The sequence below is a fragment of the Narcine bancroftii genome, chromosome 7 (genome assembly GCF_036971445.1).
Source record: "Narcine bancroftii isolate sNarBan1 chromosome 7, sNarBan1.hap1, whole genome shotgun sequence".
NCBI classification, from domain to species: domain Eukaryota; kingdom Metazoa; phylum Chordata; class Chondrichthyes; order Torpediniformes; family Narcinidae; genus Narcine; species Narcine bancroftii.
The window spans coordinates 87,408,085-87,425,020 of NC_091475.1; the positions used below are offsets into that span (position 1 = coordinate 87,408,085).

Below are 16,936 nucleotides of genomic sequence, written 5' to 3' on the forward strand. Positions count from 1 at the left end.
CGCTTTTTGCAGGTCTGCACTAGTGGCAAAGCTGCTGTTGGAGCAGCTTCATCAGAATCACCATTTTTTTTACAGTTGCCTTAGGATTTCCTACCCCTTAAAGCCATGAGTGGCTGTTTCATGGTGTAAAATGGTGGTGCTGGTTGCAGCTGTTGTAATGCAGTATTGTCAAGGGGCAAATCCAGGAGGAGTGGGGAATAGAGAGATCCCTCCATGGGCTCCTATAGCCCAGTTGATATGCAGAAGGCCCCATCAAAGTTTAAACATTCTGTAGAATGAAGCAGGCAGTGTTTTGTTTTCATATCGATGAACACACGGAGATCTGGCGAAAGATGGTGATGCCCATGCTTGGCAGCTCAGATCATGCAGTTTTCAGTCTCCTGAGGAGCAGTGGACTAGTGAAGGGCACCTGAAAAGGAGAACACCATCCCGCTGACAATGAGAAGCCTGAGAGAGTACCCAATGGGCAAGGAAACCACAGCAGAAGACCAGCGAGAAGCTTGGCAGTTGAAACACTCACATTAGGCTATGGGCTGCTTGCAGGCTGCTGGAGACTGGCTCGTGGGAACCGAGATCAGGATTTGCAAAGGTGCCCACGTCAAGCAGGGCTTCTGAAGGCTCTCAGGCGTTAACAGTGTTTGTTCTGAACCAGAGTATGAAGAGAATGACATGGATGCTGGAGCTCAGGTTCATCACTGGAACAGGCAATGGCATCAGGAGAGGTGGTGGGAAGCATGGACACTTGGTCTCTGAATGGACTCTCTTTAGCTTCTATGTCTCTTATTGGTTGGAGTGTCTGGACTAGTAGTGTCTTTTTATGTGCCTTTAAAGGCAGACAAAAGTAAACAAGTTTTGTAGAAAGGACAATATTAAAGCTGGAACCTGAACTATCAGCTTCTCTCAGCAGATCCTTGTTCACTTTACACCAAGGCCACATCCACTCTCTTGTGTGGATTATGAGGCAATTAATTATTAGGCGGTGTAGTTACTTTTGTCATTTTGAGCACAGTTTCCATCAAACAACAATGTGACAAACTGATTTTACGTTTTGTGTGATGTTGAAGGAGGAGTAAGTTTTGAACTGGAATTTGGAGTGCCCTGGCTTTCTTGACGTGGCAACTTGTAAGGTTCATTTATTGCCCACAGTTTCATATTATTTTTCAAAAATAAAATGTATAAATATAAAATACGTACAAGGAATATTGAAACAATGCATGGATTCAATTACATCCAGAGTGTCGCAAGCACAGTCATTTGTAAGGTTACCTGATCTATTGCGTTAGTGCCTTTTATGTATAAGGCACCATTGCCCACTCATGTGCCCTCTTTGACAATACAAGTGTCTGAGAAACTGTCATATAGGGGTTAGTTTTTCAGTGTCTGGTAGCGGGAAGACTTTAGACTGCAGTCCTTCCCCACAAATCCTTCATAATTGCTGCACCAATCTTTAAGTCCATATCACAACATGTAGTCCAGCAGCATAAAATGTTCCAGTCAAAAACATTCGCTTGTGGGCATCTCATTGTGCAGGACGACCAACTGATTTTGGACAGATCAATGTTCATCTTTCAGTTTCCTGGACCACTTTTACTCTCTGCACAAGACGATGGATATGGTGTTAGTTTACGTGGGTGAGGACCTTGCTGACAGATGTTGACAGTTCATCATCTTGGCTGTCTTCTTGTACTGATGGAGTCCAGCATGAAGCATGAACCTGTTCTCTCATGTCACTTTTTACAATGGGCAATATGTGTGCTGAATCTTTGGTGGATAAAGTTTGCTGCAGTGACATTGACATCATTTGTTAAGAATAAAATACATTCACTGCAAGGAAGAATACGAGGCATTACATTATATTCATTTTATTCAACTAATTAAGTATTATTTTTAATATTTTAGTTGTTTAAAAGTATTTTATGTGCTTTTAAGTGAACTGCATCTTTGAAATTCTGATTAGAAGTTTTACTTTTTAAAATGTTCAATTTATTTCATAATAGTTTTGAATATTTATGAATGACAGGGCTATTCAAAGTTGGCAATGAGCTGGAGGTGTGCAGCAAGAAGTCAAAATCTTTTCAGAGGTTTTATATTCTGAGACTGAGTTATGGAACGCCTTGTTGCTACACAGAGCTTCACCAGTTGGGATCAGAGCAATGTTTGCAGGTTGATGAAAAGATCAGTGCATTGTTCATGTCATCAGCATGCATTTCTAGCTGAAGAACAAATCTACAAAATGAGTGTATCTAAGAGGCCTCTGACGCTTCTCCTGTTCTGAATATGAGGCTGGTTGACGAGCTCACATTTCTGAAGTGGCACTAGTTCCAGAACTTTCTGATTCAATGGCATAATTTAAATGACTAAATTAAGGCTGAGAGGGGGTTGGAGAATTATGGGCATGGGAGTGGGTAGGTGGAACTAATGGAGTTTCACGTAAATCGGTGCAGACTAGAAGGGCCGATATGGCCTGTTTCCGTACTGTAAATTGTTATGTGGTTATTCTAAATTCAGTGTAAAGTGGAGACATACAACAGACTACAAATGCTGGAAACTGGAGCAACAAATAATTTGCTGAAGAAACCAGCAAGTCAAGCAGCATTGGTGAAGGAATAAGAATGATCAATATTTTGGGCTGGAGCCCCTCAGCAAGGGCACCATGGTTGGTGTAGCAGTCAGTGCCATACTTTTACAGCATCAGCGATCCGGACTGGAGTTCAAATCCCATGCTGTCTGTAAGGAGTTTGTACATTCTCCCTGTGTCTACATGGGTGTTCCCCCAGGGGCTCAGGTTTCCTCCCACTTGTCAAAACATAAGGGGGAGGGGGATGTAGGTTAATTTGGTGTCAATTGGGCGACATGGACTTGTGGGCCAAAATGGCCTGTAACCATGGTGTATGTTTAAATTTTTAATTCAAGATTCAATCTCAAGTCAACAAAGTAAAACTGATTACAATAAAAATCCCAACTAAAAATTATGACAATAATATCCTTGGTGTTGGTTTACCATATTACTGTAAAATATGTTCATTTACTTTTTATAGGAGTAGGCTCTGTTTACATGGAAGGAATTTAAAAAAATCATTCATTATATATTTTAACAATATATAACCCCAAAATTAAACTTGTCATTAAAGAATCTAACTCACTGATTTTGAACTGTATTTGCCTACAAAAATTATGATAACTTTTAAAACATGAATATAATTAACAGGAATGTTATCAATGAAGATTTTACCTTATTTATCCACACTAAGTGGAGTTATTAATAAATCACACTGTTATGTATGGAGACATATATGGATTAAGCGAGGTAAGGTTGGCAAATATCCCTCCCTGAAGTACAATGGTGAGCTAGATTTATTTGGACAGCAATTCTAACTTTTTATTAATTTCCTAATTTATGTAGTTACTAGAATTTAAATTCCCTAGTTGTGATGCTGGATCAATGCAGTTAATCCCGTAATGTATTGTCTCACTCAAAACACTGAGAGGGCAGATGACCATAAACTGGGTAAAAATGTAGTTTTATGAAGCTTCTTAAAGTCAAAAGGAATGGAATGAAAACTTAGTGAGGGAATTTCTCGAGTTGAGAGTGTCAAACACAGACATTGCGACAATGAAAACTGCACATGCCCAAATGTGTGAGGACGATCCCGAAATGAGCCCATTCGCTTCATGCTATTTTCTGACATATTTTATCCACCATACAGGCTACAACTAAAAAAAATCCTAGCTTTTTTCCCCACGGTTAATTGAAAAGAAAAATCAAATGCATTAGTTTGTAAAAGCTGCAGAGAAATGTAAGCACTTGGTGAAATGACAAAATCTGCTCATGAAAATATCTTGATGGATTTTAAATGAGCTATCCTTCCTCTCTATTTGTGATGGGGATATTATTAGGTTACATGGGAGGTATGCATTCAGGATTCCAATATGCTCTTTCACGTCTCGATCTTGTCACGCTAATTGTCTCATTAGGTGCTACTACAATTGAAAAATATGACCTGCGAACAAATACTTGGACCCAAGCAGGAGTGATGAATGGCAGGAGACTGCAATTTGGAGTAGCTGTTATTGATGATAAACTTTATGTGGTTGGAGGCAGAGATGGCCTGAAGACTTTAAACACTGTGGAATGTTACAACCCAAAAACAAAGACGTGGACTGTCTTGCCTTCAATGTCAACTCACAGACATGGTCTTGGTAAGTCATTTTTGTGATTTCAGATTTATAAATAAGGATGATCAATGAATATTATAATGGACAATCCCCTTTGTTTCATTAATGTTGTGTTTTCCAGGAAAAGTTCCCACCAATCTTTACCCCCCCACCTTGTATAACCACTCAGCTCTGTCAAAAGTAATATCAGACATTAAGCTCAAGCAAATGAGATTTGTGTTGCTTTAAATTTGGAAGGTGGTGGGGTGACATTATGATATTAAACAGGACTGCACACAGAGAAATAAATCATTTTTGCTGGGACAATGGGTATTAGTCTAAACATTGGAGCTAGGTTTTCAAGAAAGCAGTCAAGGATTGGAATGTCACAAAGAGCAATTTATGCCTTGTCAATTGTTAATTTTAAGACTGAGAAACTATTATTAATTAAAATTATTCAGGGCTATGTTGAAAAGTCAGGTTTATTGAATGGCACCACAGATAAACCAAGATCTCAGTGAAAACCAGGACAAGTTCATGGTGCTAAATGCATATCGCAGGTGTTGCTCCATACCTAACAGAAATAATTATTTATATTGGTTGCTGATACAATATCCAAGAATATTTATTATTTGAATTAAAGGTTAAAATCTCTGAAAAAATGCTTCCAATTACCAAATGGTCATTTATACTTCATTCAAAATGTGTTCAATTACGAAAGAAAATCTTTCATTATCCTATTTCTGGGTATTGCTAGCAGAATGAAGGAACATGACATATCACCAGTGTCAAGTTCTAACTGAGCAGATACTCCTTTGAATGACCCTTTCCTTAATTTGAATAAAATTGACAGAGTTATTTGTTCCAGCCTGAAAATGCTGAAGAACTATACTGAGGTAAATACAAAATTCCCCAAGGGCCATTATAATTTCTATGGCAGTCACAGAATAATTTCACTTCCCATCAATCTTGATTTATGTAGAGTGGGAGATGTACAAAATGAAGTGTTTTAAGATCAACTCCCAATATCCATCATGAATTCTGGATTTTATGACAACAGGATAGAATAAAAATATTCCACCGTTTTGCCAAATGAATATGCAAGTAGTGTAGTCTGGCATGCATTCAAGATTACAGTTTGACTGAGCAATTCATTATTTTATTTCAATGCTTTCAGTTGTTGAGTTATTTTACTGCAAGTTCAATGCGTCAGATAATACAGGAGGGAAATATTCTGAGGTTTGCAGATTTTGGTCCTTTGCTTAGAAATTTCTATTTGTGGTGCTACCACAAGAATGTTTAATACACTTGTATCAAATTGATCTCTCTGTAATTGCACATCTTTCATATTTGTTCATACGATGAAGCCACATCATCATTCATCAATATTTTATATTAGTTAAGTAACCAAACAATAAATATGCACAGAAGACAACTCTCCAACTTTTTTGTAAATTATCAAAGTTTTCTGAGTTGTGGAGATTTCATTTTGCAATATGCAATGTCTTTGTTCTTCATTAATTCAAATGGAGTCAGGCCACTGAACACAGTGATAAAAATTGAAGGAAGGTCTGGGGAATGAAGAAAAAGGTGACAAGTTTCACTAATTTGTATTGCCCAAATCTAATTGAATAGGTCACTTTGAAGGGCAGATGGAAACTGACAATATTACATTGGGTTTGGAGTCCAACTTTGGTTGAATCAGGTGCAATTTGAAGATTTCCTTTCTGAAAATCCATTGATGAGCAAAGTAAGAAGTTATAACAATGGCTGCCAATAATATCAGGGTTAAGTTGTTGTCTTTAATATTCATTTAATTATGTAAATTCATTAGATGATTGGTGGGATTCAAAATTGTATCTTAAGATGAAAACTTTTTGGAAGCTAAGGCAGTAACTTAATTTCCAAGGACCTTGCACCTTAAGTATCCTAAGCAAAATTATATCTTTCAACCAAAGATTTTTTTAAAAATTCGGCAAGCAATGATAAAACAGAGAAATTCAGCAGGTCAGCCAGTATCCATTGGCAGAAATGGTCAGTTAATGTTTCATATTGTGACCATTTATTGAGACTGTCTCAATAAATGGTCCCAATCCAAAATGTTGACTGACAATTTCTATGCTGCCTGACTTACTGACATCCTCCAGTTTCTCATGATTTGCACGAGCTTCCAGTTTCTACAGCTATTATGTTTTTGTGTTTTCCTGTTGTTCTTCTCCACTGCCAATTCTTAAAGTACACCTATATTGAATAAGTTTTCTTCCCCTTTCTGAAGATCTGTGAAGATATCTCACACTGCTCATCTACATCACTTTCACCTTCCCCTGGCTCTGTCACCATATCCCCATTAAGTCTCACTTCCATCACTATGCTTTATTCCTCTAGATCTGTGTTTGCTTCATTATTGTTCCATATCATTTTCGGCTCCACTTCCAGACATTTCACTTAATTTCCAATCAGGTTCTTTAGTATGTTCGCAATAATTCTCCCCCTGGGTCCAATGCTTTAGTTTCTCCACCTTTCCTTGCAATCTTCAGACTCTATATCTGCCTGAGCTCCAGACCTCACTTTTTAAACATGTGCTATAGGCCTGAATCCTACTTTATGCACCCATCAGACCCACTTCTTCAATCAACAATTCTTCCAGTTACTTAAATCTACCAAAGACCATAAGCTCACCTGCCTCCAATCCTATGACATAATGAATGTCTGCCCCGTGAAACCATGCTAAACCTGTGATAGTCTTGATAAAGTATCCTCAGATGGAGGGACGTAACCCCGCTTAATCATGCTCAGTGGCTAAGCAACATTATGCTCAATTTCTGATTTGAATTTAATTGTCAAACACTATGGGGATACTTTTTGAATTACTTTTATAATCTTTGATTTGAAATGAAGATAGAGCTGTTGACTAATGAGGTAATTTATCACTCTGATAAGAATGTTGTCTTTTTTTTTGCCAAACAATTTCTTTCTTGGTAGTGGGTTTAGAGTTTCCTTTTTTATAATTAACTATTGATACAATATAATCGGTTTGATTTAAATGTGGGATATTTTAGATGAAATTATATGATTTAAGTGTAAGGGATAAAACACAGAATTCTGTGGGCACACTGGCTGAAGTAAGAACACACAATGCTGGAGAGACTCAGCAGGTCAAACAGTGTCCTTTATGTAGCAAAGGTCGAGACACAGAACTAACATTTTGGCCTTGACCCCTTCATCGGAGTATGAGAAAATGCTGGTGAGCTACATAACTGATGTTTCAGGCTTGAGCCTTTCATCAAAATATGAGAAAATGCTGGTGAGTTCATTGATTTGTGTAATGTACCTTCTTGACTTTTAACATATATCCATATGCACTCTGTGTTTTTGGATGTGAAATTTCAACGTTAATAAAAATATTGAAAAAGATATTAACAGCGATTGACTATTTCTACCAGCAGTTTATTGTTTACCCAAGATTCCAGCATCTGCAGATTTTATGTTTTTGTTGTTGTTTTCAATTGTTTGTTTACAGGATTTGGACATTGCTACCATGTATTACCCATCTCTATCTGCCCATGAGCTACAGTGCGTAAACAGGTGGTTTAAATACATTGTTGGATATGGATGGGCTGAACAGAATAAGGATGGCAAATAGCATTCCTCAAAGGAAATGAGCAAACCAGATAGGTTTTTTACACCAATCTGATGTCTTCATGGTTATTGATATCAATTCATGATAACCTATTTCTCTAATTAATTATTAGACCATTTCCTCAGTGACCAGAGTTAGATTTGGGTTTAATGTACAGAACTCCAGCTGTTTGTCTATTAATGTAACTATTGCATTTCCACATTCCATACGTTCAAGCATCCAAGGCTTGTCCAAGATGGCCACAGAATTCCAAGGTGTATTCTTTCTTTACTGAATATCAAATTCACATTCAATCCTATCAACTATAATCCTTGCATAAACTATCCAAGGACATTATCAGGACAGTTTTACAAGTGAAATCCAAACAGGTCAGAAGGAGTGGCAATTATTTAGGACCTTTTATAGGATATAAAAATTATTTGAGTATCTTTAAAATGCAATCATTTTTGTATAATAGGAAACACATAATAAAATCATCACAAATTTTGAGCTTTTACTTGCCTATTGTCTTCCAGAAAAGCACCAATCAAGGTAGAATTCTTAAGTGATTCACTACCAACTTGCCAAACAAGAGCACCGAGAAATCCACTGCAGTCACAGGGCTAATTTGCTACCTCCACCTTTATAGTATCCAAAACCAAGGCTGAACCCAAGTTCCTTGTGGTGTGGCAGAGAAAATACACTGGAGGTGCCACTATGCCTCCTGTGACCTTCTGCCTCTCTATTTCTGTCACCACTCCAGTATCACAATTCTCCCAGATTTTTCAACCCAACCTCAAATTCACTTGGTCCATCTATTGTAACACTCCCTTCATTCTGAATCACTCTGCCTTTATCTCAGGAGACAAACTCTCTATAGATATTTTCTCTCAACAGACCAACTCCCACAGTTATCTCAACTGCTTTGTGTCCCCTGTAAGGATTCTATTTCTTTCTCTCAATTTCTCTGTCTCTGTTACATTTTCTCCCAGAATGAAGAATCCTCTTCAAAACATATGGCTTCTCCTCAACTGCCATCAACTCAGCTCTTATGGGCATCCGTTCCATTTCTCGCACACCTGCCCTGGCACACTCTGCTTCGAGGTGCAACAAGGACAGGATTCCCCTTGTCATCACCTAACAACTCAACAGTCTCTGCATCCAACATATTATTCTCCGTAATTTCCACCATCTAAAACGTGATCCCACCACCAGCCGAATAGTCCCACCTCTACTCCTTTCCGCTTTCCACAAGGACCAAACTCTCCTTTCATCCCTTCCCACTCCCACTAATCGCCCCTCTGTACCTACCCCTGTGACAGTAAGAAATGCTAAACGTGCCACGCCTCCTCCCTCACTATATCATTCAGTGACCCAAATAGTCCTTCCAAGTGAAACAACACCTGTAAATCTTTTGGGGTCAGTTATACATCTGCTGCTTCCTTTCCGGCCTCCTCTACTTTGGAGAGACTGGACACAGACTGGGAGATTGCTTCATTGAGCACCTATACTCTGTCTACTGCAATTACAGGGTCCTCCAAATAGCCAACCATTTTAATTCCACACACCATTCCTACACCATGACATCTATCCATGGCCTCGACCATTGCCAAACTGAGACTACAAATTAGAGGAACAACACCTAATATTCCATCTAGACTGTTTCTAACCAGACAGCATTAACAGCATCTTCACCAATTTCTGTTAACCCCCTCATCCAAACCCCTCTATTTCCCTATCCCTCTGACTCCTTTCCTGCAGCTCCCTACCCTTCCCTCTCCATTCAGAGATAACCCATCTCCTGTCACTTCTCAGCTTATTTCTCTTCTACTCTCCCACTTATTCATACCTATGATTTCTTGCCTGTACTCCTGACCGTGCCCCTTCCTCTCTCCTCTCCTGCCCCAACCTTTATGTTTTTAATTCAGGCCCAAAACATTGGTTAACCTTTTCTTCCTTTAGATGCTTCTTGATCTGCTGAGCTTTGCCAGCACTTTGGCATTTTGCACCACATTCACATCTGCAAATGTTATTGTTTATCTCCAAGTTTTTCATATTCCAAATCCTACAGTTTTCATATCTTAATGCCCTCAACACCAGTAGCTATGTTTGGAGTTGTCAGGACCCTCAATCTGACTGTTTTGACTTAAATCTGTTCTTCTTACTAAGTACTGTGGCCAGTTGTTCTTGATTTTTGCAGTATTCGGTTTTGTCTGAGAACAATCCTGAAAAGCACCTTGAGCTTGTTTTTATTTCTTTAAGGTGCTCTGTCATCCAAAACACAACATTGCTAATAGCTGATAGCACTGGAATTGTTTAATTCAATCTATAAATCTTTTAAAACACATCTTTAACTTCTCAAGAGTATAATTTAAAACAATGAATCTGGTTCAGCAATTCAGTTATTCCTGAAGACACCGTATTAAGCACAACATCAGACAGTTAATCAATCTTTATTAAATTACTGTCAGCATTTCTGATTAATTCTCACCGAAACACATAGAAAAATGGGGCCAAGGTCAGAGGAGTGAATGCTCTCATCAAGATCCAATTATACGACAGGAAATCAAATTGTGGCAAAGTCCTAAAAACTGATCTTGTGACAACTCTTGTCCAATGGATTTCTCAGAAATTGACGTGCCCAATTTAAAAATCTCAGGGACATCTGGAAATATGAGAAGTAATTGGACAGCACTGATAACTGACATAGCTTGTGGGCAAGGATTTGACAGATATTAATGTGTGTGTTTTTTTTTCCTTTATTTAATAGGTGTTTTTTGTTCTGGCTCACTCACATGATGGCATTATGTCATGCCATGGCCTGCCATTCTGCTAGTCCTCATAATTCATGAATTGAACTGAATAATTTCTTGTAACGTGCACTAAAATAGAGTTGAAAAACTTTGTTTTCTATGCGCTCCAGGCAGACAGTATTCAAAACAAGGTTAGTGAACTTGTGGCACCAATCAGTAGAAGGGGGTATGATTTAGTGGCTGTTAAAGAAACGTGGCTGCAGGGATAAGATTGGGAATTAATTGTCCAAGGATATCAGGTAATAAGGAAGGACAGGCATGAAGGTAAAGGAGGAGGGGTAGCGCTCTTAATTAAGGATGAGATCAGGGCAATAGTGAGAGATGATGTCAGGTCTAAGGAGCAAAATGTTGAGTCCATTTGCGTAGATATTAGGAACACTTAACAGAAAAAAGATCACTAGTCGAAGTTGTCTTTAGGTCACCCAATAATAATATTACTGTGGTACAAGCAATAAAATAAGGTATATTTGGCGAAACGGTTAGCGCAATACCTTTACAGTGCCAGCTCTCGGGGCTGGGTTTGAATCCTGCGCTGTCTATAAGTAGTATGTACCCTTCTCTCTATGGCTGCATGGGTTTTCCCCAGGGGCTCTGATTTCCTTCCACCATTCAAAATGTATCGGGGTGTAGGTTAGTTGGCTGTAAATTGGGCAGCACAAATTAATGGGCGCAAATGGCCTGTTACCATGCTGTATGTCTATTTTTTTTAAATGGAGGTGTGTAAGGTTGGAACAGCAGTTATCATGAGGGACTTTAACATAGATATAGATTGGGTGAATCAGATTGGTTGAGGCAATCTTGAGGAGCACTTCATAAAATGCATATGGGATGGTTTTCTTTAAAAGCATGTTATTGAACCTACAAGGGAACATGCTATCTTGGATCTGATCCTGTGCCATGAGACACAAAATTATTGATCTTGTAGTTATGGACTCTCTTGGAAAGAGTGATCACGATATGGTGGAATTTATCATACAAATGAAGTATATAATATTTCGATCTCTAACAAGTGTGTTATGCCAAAACAAAGGGAATGACAAGGGAATTGGGGAGGATTATGTTAGGTTAGTCTGGGATCACAGGCTATATGGAGGGACAGTTGAGGAAGAGTGGAGGACTTTCAAAAAGATTTTTCATTGTGTTCAGCAAAAGTACATTCTAGTTAAAAGCAAGGACAGTAAGGATGAGAATAGCCAGCCTGGATACCTAGGGAGATCAAGGAAGGCATCAAACTAAAGGCTCATCCATTCAAAGTTGCCAAGGGCAGCAGGAAACCAGAAGTTTAGGAAACCTTTAAGAAGCAACAAAGAACCATGAAGCAAGCAATAAAGGGTGGGAAGATAGATTATGAGAAAAGATTAACACAGAATATAAAAATGGACAATCAAAGAATCAGGGGTGATGTATTAGCAAAGATAAAGGATTAGTTAACCATTTTCCTATAGAAAACAGGGGTGCAAGGATGTTTTTCCGGATGGCAATCGGTGAGGATCAGGGTTCCGCAAGGGTCAGTGATGGGAACCCAACTGTTCACGGTATACAAACAATCTGGAAGAGGGGGCAGAGTGTAGTGTTTTCTAAGTTGGCTGATGACACTAAATGAGTGGAAAAGCAAATGGTGCAGAGGATACAGAGAATCTGCAGGAGTGATAGAGGGCTAGGGTCTGGCAGATGGAATACAATGTTGGCACATGTAAATATAAACAATTTGGAAGGGAGAATAGAAGATCAAAATATTATTTAAATGGAAAGTGATTGCAGCATGCTGATGGACCTGGGAGTGCTTGTGCATGAATCACAAAGGTTAGGTTATCAAGAATTTGTATTGGAATTTTGGCCTTCATTGATAAAGGGATTGAATTTAACAGCAGGGAGGTTATGCTGCAACTGTACAAAGTACTGGTGAGACTGCATCTGGAGAACTGCGCGCAGTTCTGGTCTCCTTACTTGAGGAATGATGTACTGGCTTTGGAGGCGATGCAGAGGAGAATCACCAGGTTGATTCCAGGGATGAAGGGGTTGGCCTGTCAGGAGAGATTGAGTTGTCTGGGACTGTACTCACTGGATTTTAGAAGAATGAGAGCCGATCTTATAGAAACATACAATTATGAAAGGCATAGATAATATAGGGGTATGTAGGTTGTTTCTATGTGTAGGGGAAGACTAAGACTAGGCGACATAGCCTCAAGATATTTACAGAATCTGTAAATCTATTTAAAATAAGGTTAGATAGATTTCTGCATGGTAAAAGTATTAAGGGATATGGGGAAAGTAGATATCGGTGGAGATGAAGCTATCATCAGAGCTGCCATGATCACATTGAATGGCGGAGAAGGCGTAACGCACTGGATGACCTACTCCTGGATGGCCTACTCCTGCCCCTATTTCTTATGTTTGACATTTACGTAGTCCTGCAGGTACTGCAAGAATAATACATAGTGCTACAATAAAACAAAAAATGCAGTGTAGGTTGTTACAGTACAATCAAATAGTACAAGGCCTCGTCATTTACTAATGAGGTCCATCCAGGAGCCTGATAACAGCAGGAAAGAAACCTTCCTTGAATGCATAGGTGGGTGTATTTAAGATCGTATGTCTGTATCGTTTTTCAACTAATACTGGACAGCTGTTTGAGGATTGTGTGAAAAGTCTCAAATGTTATTTCAGAACCCTGTGTTACTTCAAATTAGCCCTTGATTTTATGCTCTTATATACTCAAAGATTTTCACAGAATCCTATCACATGAAAACAGACCCTTCAGTCCAACTTGCTCACACCAACCAAGTAGTCTACTTAAGTTTTCCCCATTGACCTGCATTTGTCCCTTATTCCCACTTCAGGTGCCTGTTCAAATGTCTGTTAAATATCATAATTGTATCTACCTGTGCAGCTTCCTCCGACAGCTTGTTCAAAATATGCACCATTCTTTATCTCTAAAAGTTGCTGCTTTTGAATCTTATGCACACGCGGCTTATAATGTCAGCCTCCAATACTACAGGAGGAAAAAAAAACACTCGGGCCCTCCATTGACACAAATATTTTCTTGAATCTTTTCTTTTACATCCTTTCTTGCTAATTTTGTAATCCCACTCAATTCATTCTTTCACTTTATCCACAACTTTTTCATGTTTCACCATTGCTGCTTTAACATTTGAGATATAATCTCTGACATTAGCCAGTTGTTAATTAACAGAATTAAATCCCACTGTAATATGTTGTAATATTGGTCCCTCTCCAGTTCAGGTTCAGCCCATCCTTTTTGTAGAGGTCAGAGCATCTCCAGAAGAGACCCCCAATGATCCAGACATCTGAATCCCTGCCCCTGTACCAACTCTTTAGCCACTCATTAATCTTCCTGATCCTACCCTCTCTGGCACATGGCTCTGACACCTTCCCCCTTCAGAATGCTAGGAACTCAACCAGAGACATACCTGACCCTGCCACCTGGGAGACACATACCACCCAGGAGCCTCAATCTCATTCACAGAACCCACCCCATCCACTCGTCTAACCAACAAGTCCCAATCGCCATCACTCTCCTCTTCTCCCGCCCTTTCTCTTCTGGGCTGGGGGACCAGCCTCTGCGCCAGAGACATGTCCACCTCGACTTCTCCCTGGTTGGTCGTCTCCACCAACAGTATCCAAAACAGCACACCTGTTGTTGATGGGGATGGCCACCGAGGTACTCTGTACTGTCTGCATCATCCCCTTCCCTCTCCTGACAGTCATCCAACTACCTGCCTCCTAAATATTTGGGATGACCACTTCCCTGACACTCCTGTCTGCAAATACCTCTGTCTCCATAAAGATCCGCAGTTCATCCAACTCCAGTTCCCTAACTCGGGTTGTAAGGAGCTCCAGCTGAATGCACCTTCTGCAAGTGTAGTCAACAGGGACAAATACGCTGTCCCAGATTTCCAACATCCTGCCACCAGAGCAATCTACTGCCCAAGCCAATTCCATTATCCAAATTTAATTGAAGGATTGAATCAACCTCACCTGGGTTTACCTCTCTGGTAGCAAACTAGCTCACTGTTTCTCAGCCTCTCAAGCCAAAGCCTCAAACTCTATTCCTTCACTAGGCTACTCACTCACTGGGCCACTCCTTCAGCTACCCCTCCTTTTATTGATCCCTGCCAATGAACTCCATTACCCAATTAACTCAGATTAACTCTTTGCCTTACATGCCATTTTTAAACAGAAAACACTCATACTCACCAATCAATCAATCAGCCACTTGCCTTCTCTGACTCCCACTGCGACTCACTGGGAATGAATGAGAAGGCCTGAGTCACACTGTATTCCTTTTTAAACAGTCAAACACTGTACTCACTGATCAGCCACCAGTCACTCACCCATCTTCTGACTCCAACCTGCTGACTATCCTTGAGTAGACTTCCCCTCCAAGTGCGCATAGATCCTATCCTTAAGAATTCTTTCCAAGCCTGAAATGTTGGTTATGTACTTTTTACCTTTGCTACATAAAGGGCACTGTTTAACCAGCTGAGCTTATCCAGCATTTTGTGTTTTTACTTCAGCCACAGGGTATGCAAATGTTTGTGATTTACTCCATGCTTTAAGTTCATCCCCTTTATTCCCAATACTCTTAGCATTTAAATAGACACATTTCAACCCCTCTAACTGGCTACATTTATGTTTTGTCCCCTTCCTGTCCTTGCTCACCAACTCAGAACACATGGCATTGTGCTTTTCACCTTCTACCCTAATTTCCGCACTCACATTCTGATTCCCGCCACCTACTGAACTGGTTTAAACCCTCCCCAATAGCTCTAGCAAACTTGCCTGCCAAGATATTGGTGCCTTTCCAGTTCAGGTGCAGCCCATTTTGTACATATCAGACCTCTCTAGAAGAGATCCCAATGATCCAGAAATCTGAACCCCTGCCACCTGCACCACTCTTCAGCCACGCATTCATCTGCCTCATTTTCATGTTCCTACCCTCACTGGCGTGCGACATAGGCAGCAATCCTGAGATTACCTCCCATCATGTCCTGCTTTTAACTTCTTTCCTAACTGCCTTATTCCTTCTTCAGGATCTTATGCCTACCCCTATCTAAGTAATTAGTCCCCATGTGGACCACGACATCTGGTTGCTCATATTTCAAATATTTCAAGCCTTACAGTGATCCCTGTGGCACACTATTAATTACTAATTGCCAATCCAAAAATACCCATTTATTCCAATTGTCTTGCAGTTTGCTAATCATCTATCCATGCCAAAGCATTACCTCTAACCCCTCAGGGTGTAGATTAAATGAAAATCTTCACTAAACTAGAGTCCTCTTAACGAACTGAAATTAATCTTGTCAAAATAATATTATAAAAGGATACTGACGGCACTGATGATGCAGCCTTTAAATAAGCTTCATGCTTCTGATTTCAGCCAATATCTCAAAAAAATTCTATTTATATAATGAAACAAGAAAATACATAGATGCTGTATTAAGACACAAATTGCTGGAGAAACCAGAGACCATTGGATGTAAAGATTTTTTTTAACCAAAATGGACTTCATTCATTTATTCAATTATTTACAAAAGGAAAATCATTCAAAGCCTCTTCCCACTCTTAGTTTTGTATACTTACACTTCTATCACTCTTCATTGATATATAGGGCATTCATTTTTATTTACATCATTACTCCCACTGTGGTATCTTGTCGTTACTGTTTTTCAAGGAGCTTCCCTTCAGTATAGCTCCTCAATATCCGGTAATGGAAGGACTCTATAGACTATGGTCCTTCCCCACTGTGCCTTTGTGATAGCTGCATTAAGCTTCAGTGTGACCCTCAGCACCAGCTTGAGCAGCCTGGAATGTGACCCTCGGCAACATTTCCACACCAGCATCTCTGTGTGCTGAAATGCCAACAGGTTTCCAGCAGACCAAAGTAAATCTTTCACTGATTTGCTGGTCTTCCAGCAGTTCTGGATGTCTGACTCTGTGTGCATCCTGAGGAACAACCTATAAATCAGAGAGTACACTGTCACGCTGCTCCAATGAATGAATCATAAGAAGTTCTCTTGCATCCATTTCCATGCACTCTTAGAGAATCTGCATTCTGTAAAGAGGAGGGTGACTGATTCCACTCCACCGCAGTCAACTCAGTGCCAATGTGAGTCAAGGGAGATGTTCTGATTATACAGGAAAGATCCGACAAGGAGGGCTTCTCTCACTGCCACCCAGGTCAAGTCCTGTTGCTTGTTTTTGAGCACTGGCAATGAGTCATTCCAACAGATGACCTGTATAGTCTGTTCTGGAAACCATCCCACAATGTTCATTGAGGCTTCTTCTCTCAGTGTGCAGGACATTCTGTGCTGACCACTGCCTG

At 39.8% G+C, this 16,936-nt stretch overlaps 1 protein-coding gene across 4 annotated transcripts in view; it reads left to right on the top strand.

Moving 5' to 3' along the window:
• The window catches only part of LOC138739103 (kelch-like protein 1), a 394,023-nt gene that overhangs the window by 346,692 nt on the left and 30,395 nt on the right, over nt 1-16,936 (top strand). For all 4 annotated transcript variants that reach the window (XM_069890588.1, XM_069890587.1, XM_069890589.1 and 1 more), the window contains one exon: nt 3,976-4,200. In XM_069890588.1, coding sequence (XP_069746689.1) covers nt 3,976-4,200 — 225 coding nt within the window. The remainder of the gene's footprint in view (nt 1-3,975; nt 4,201-16,936) is intronic.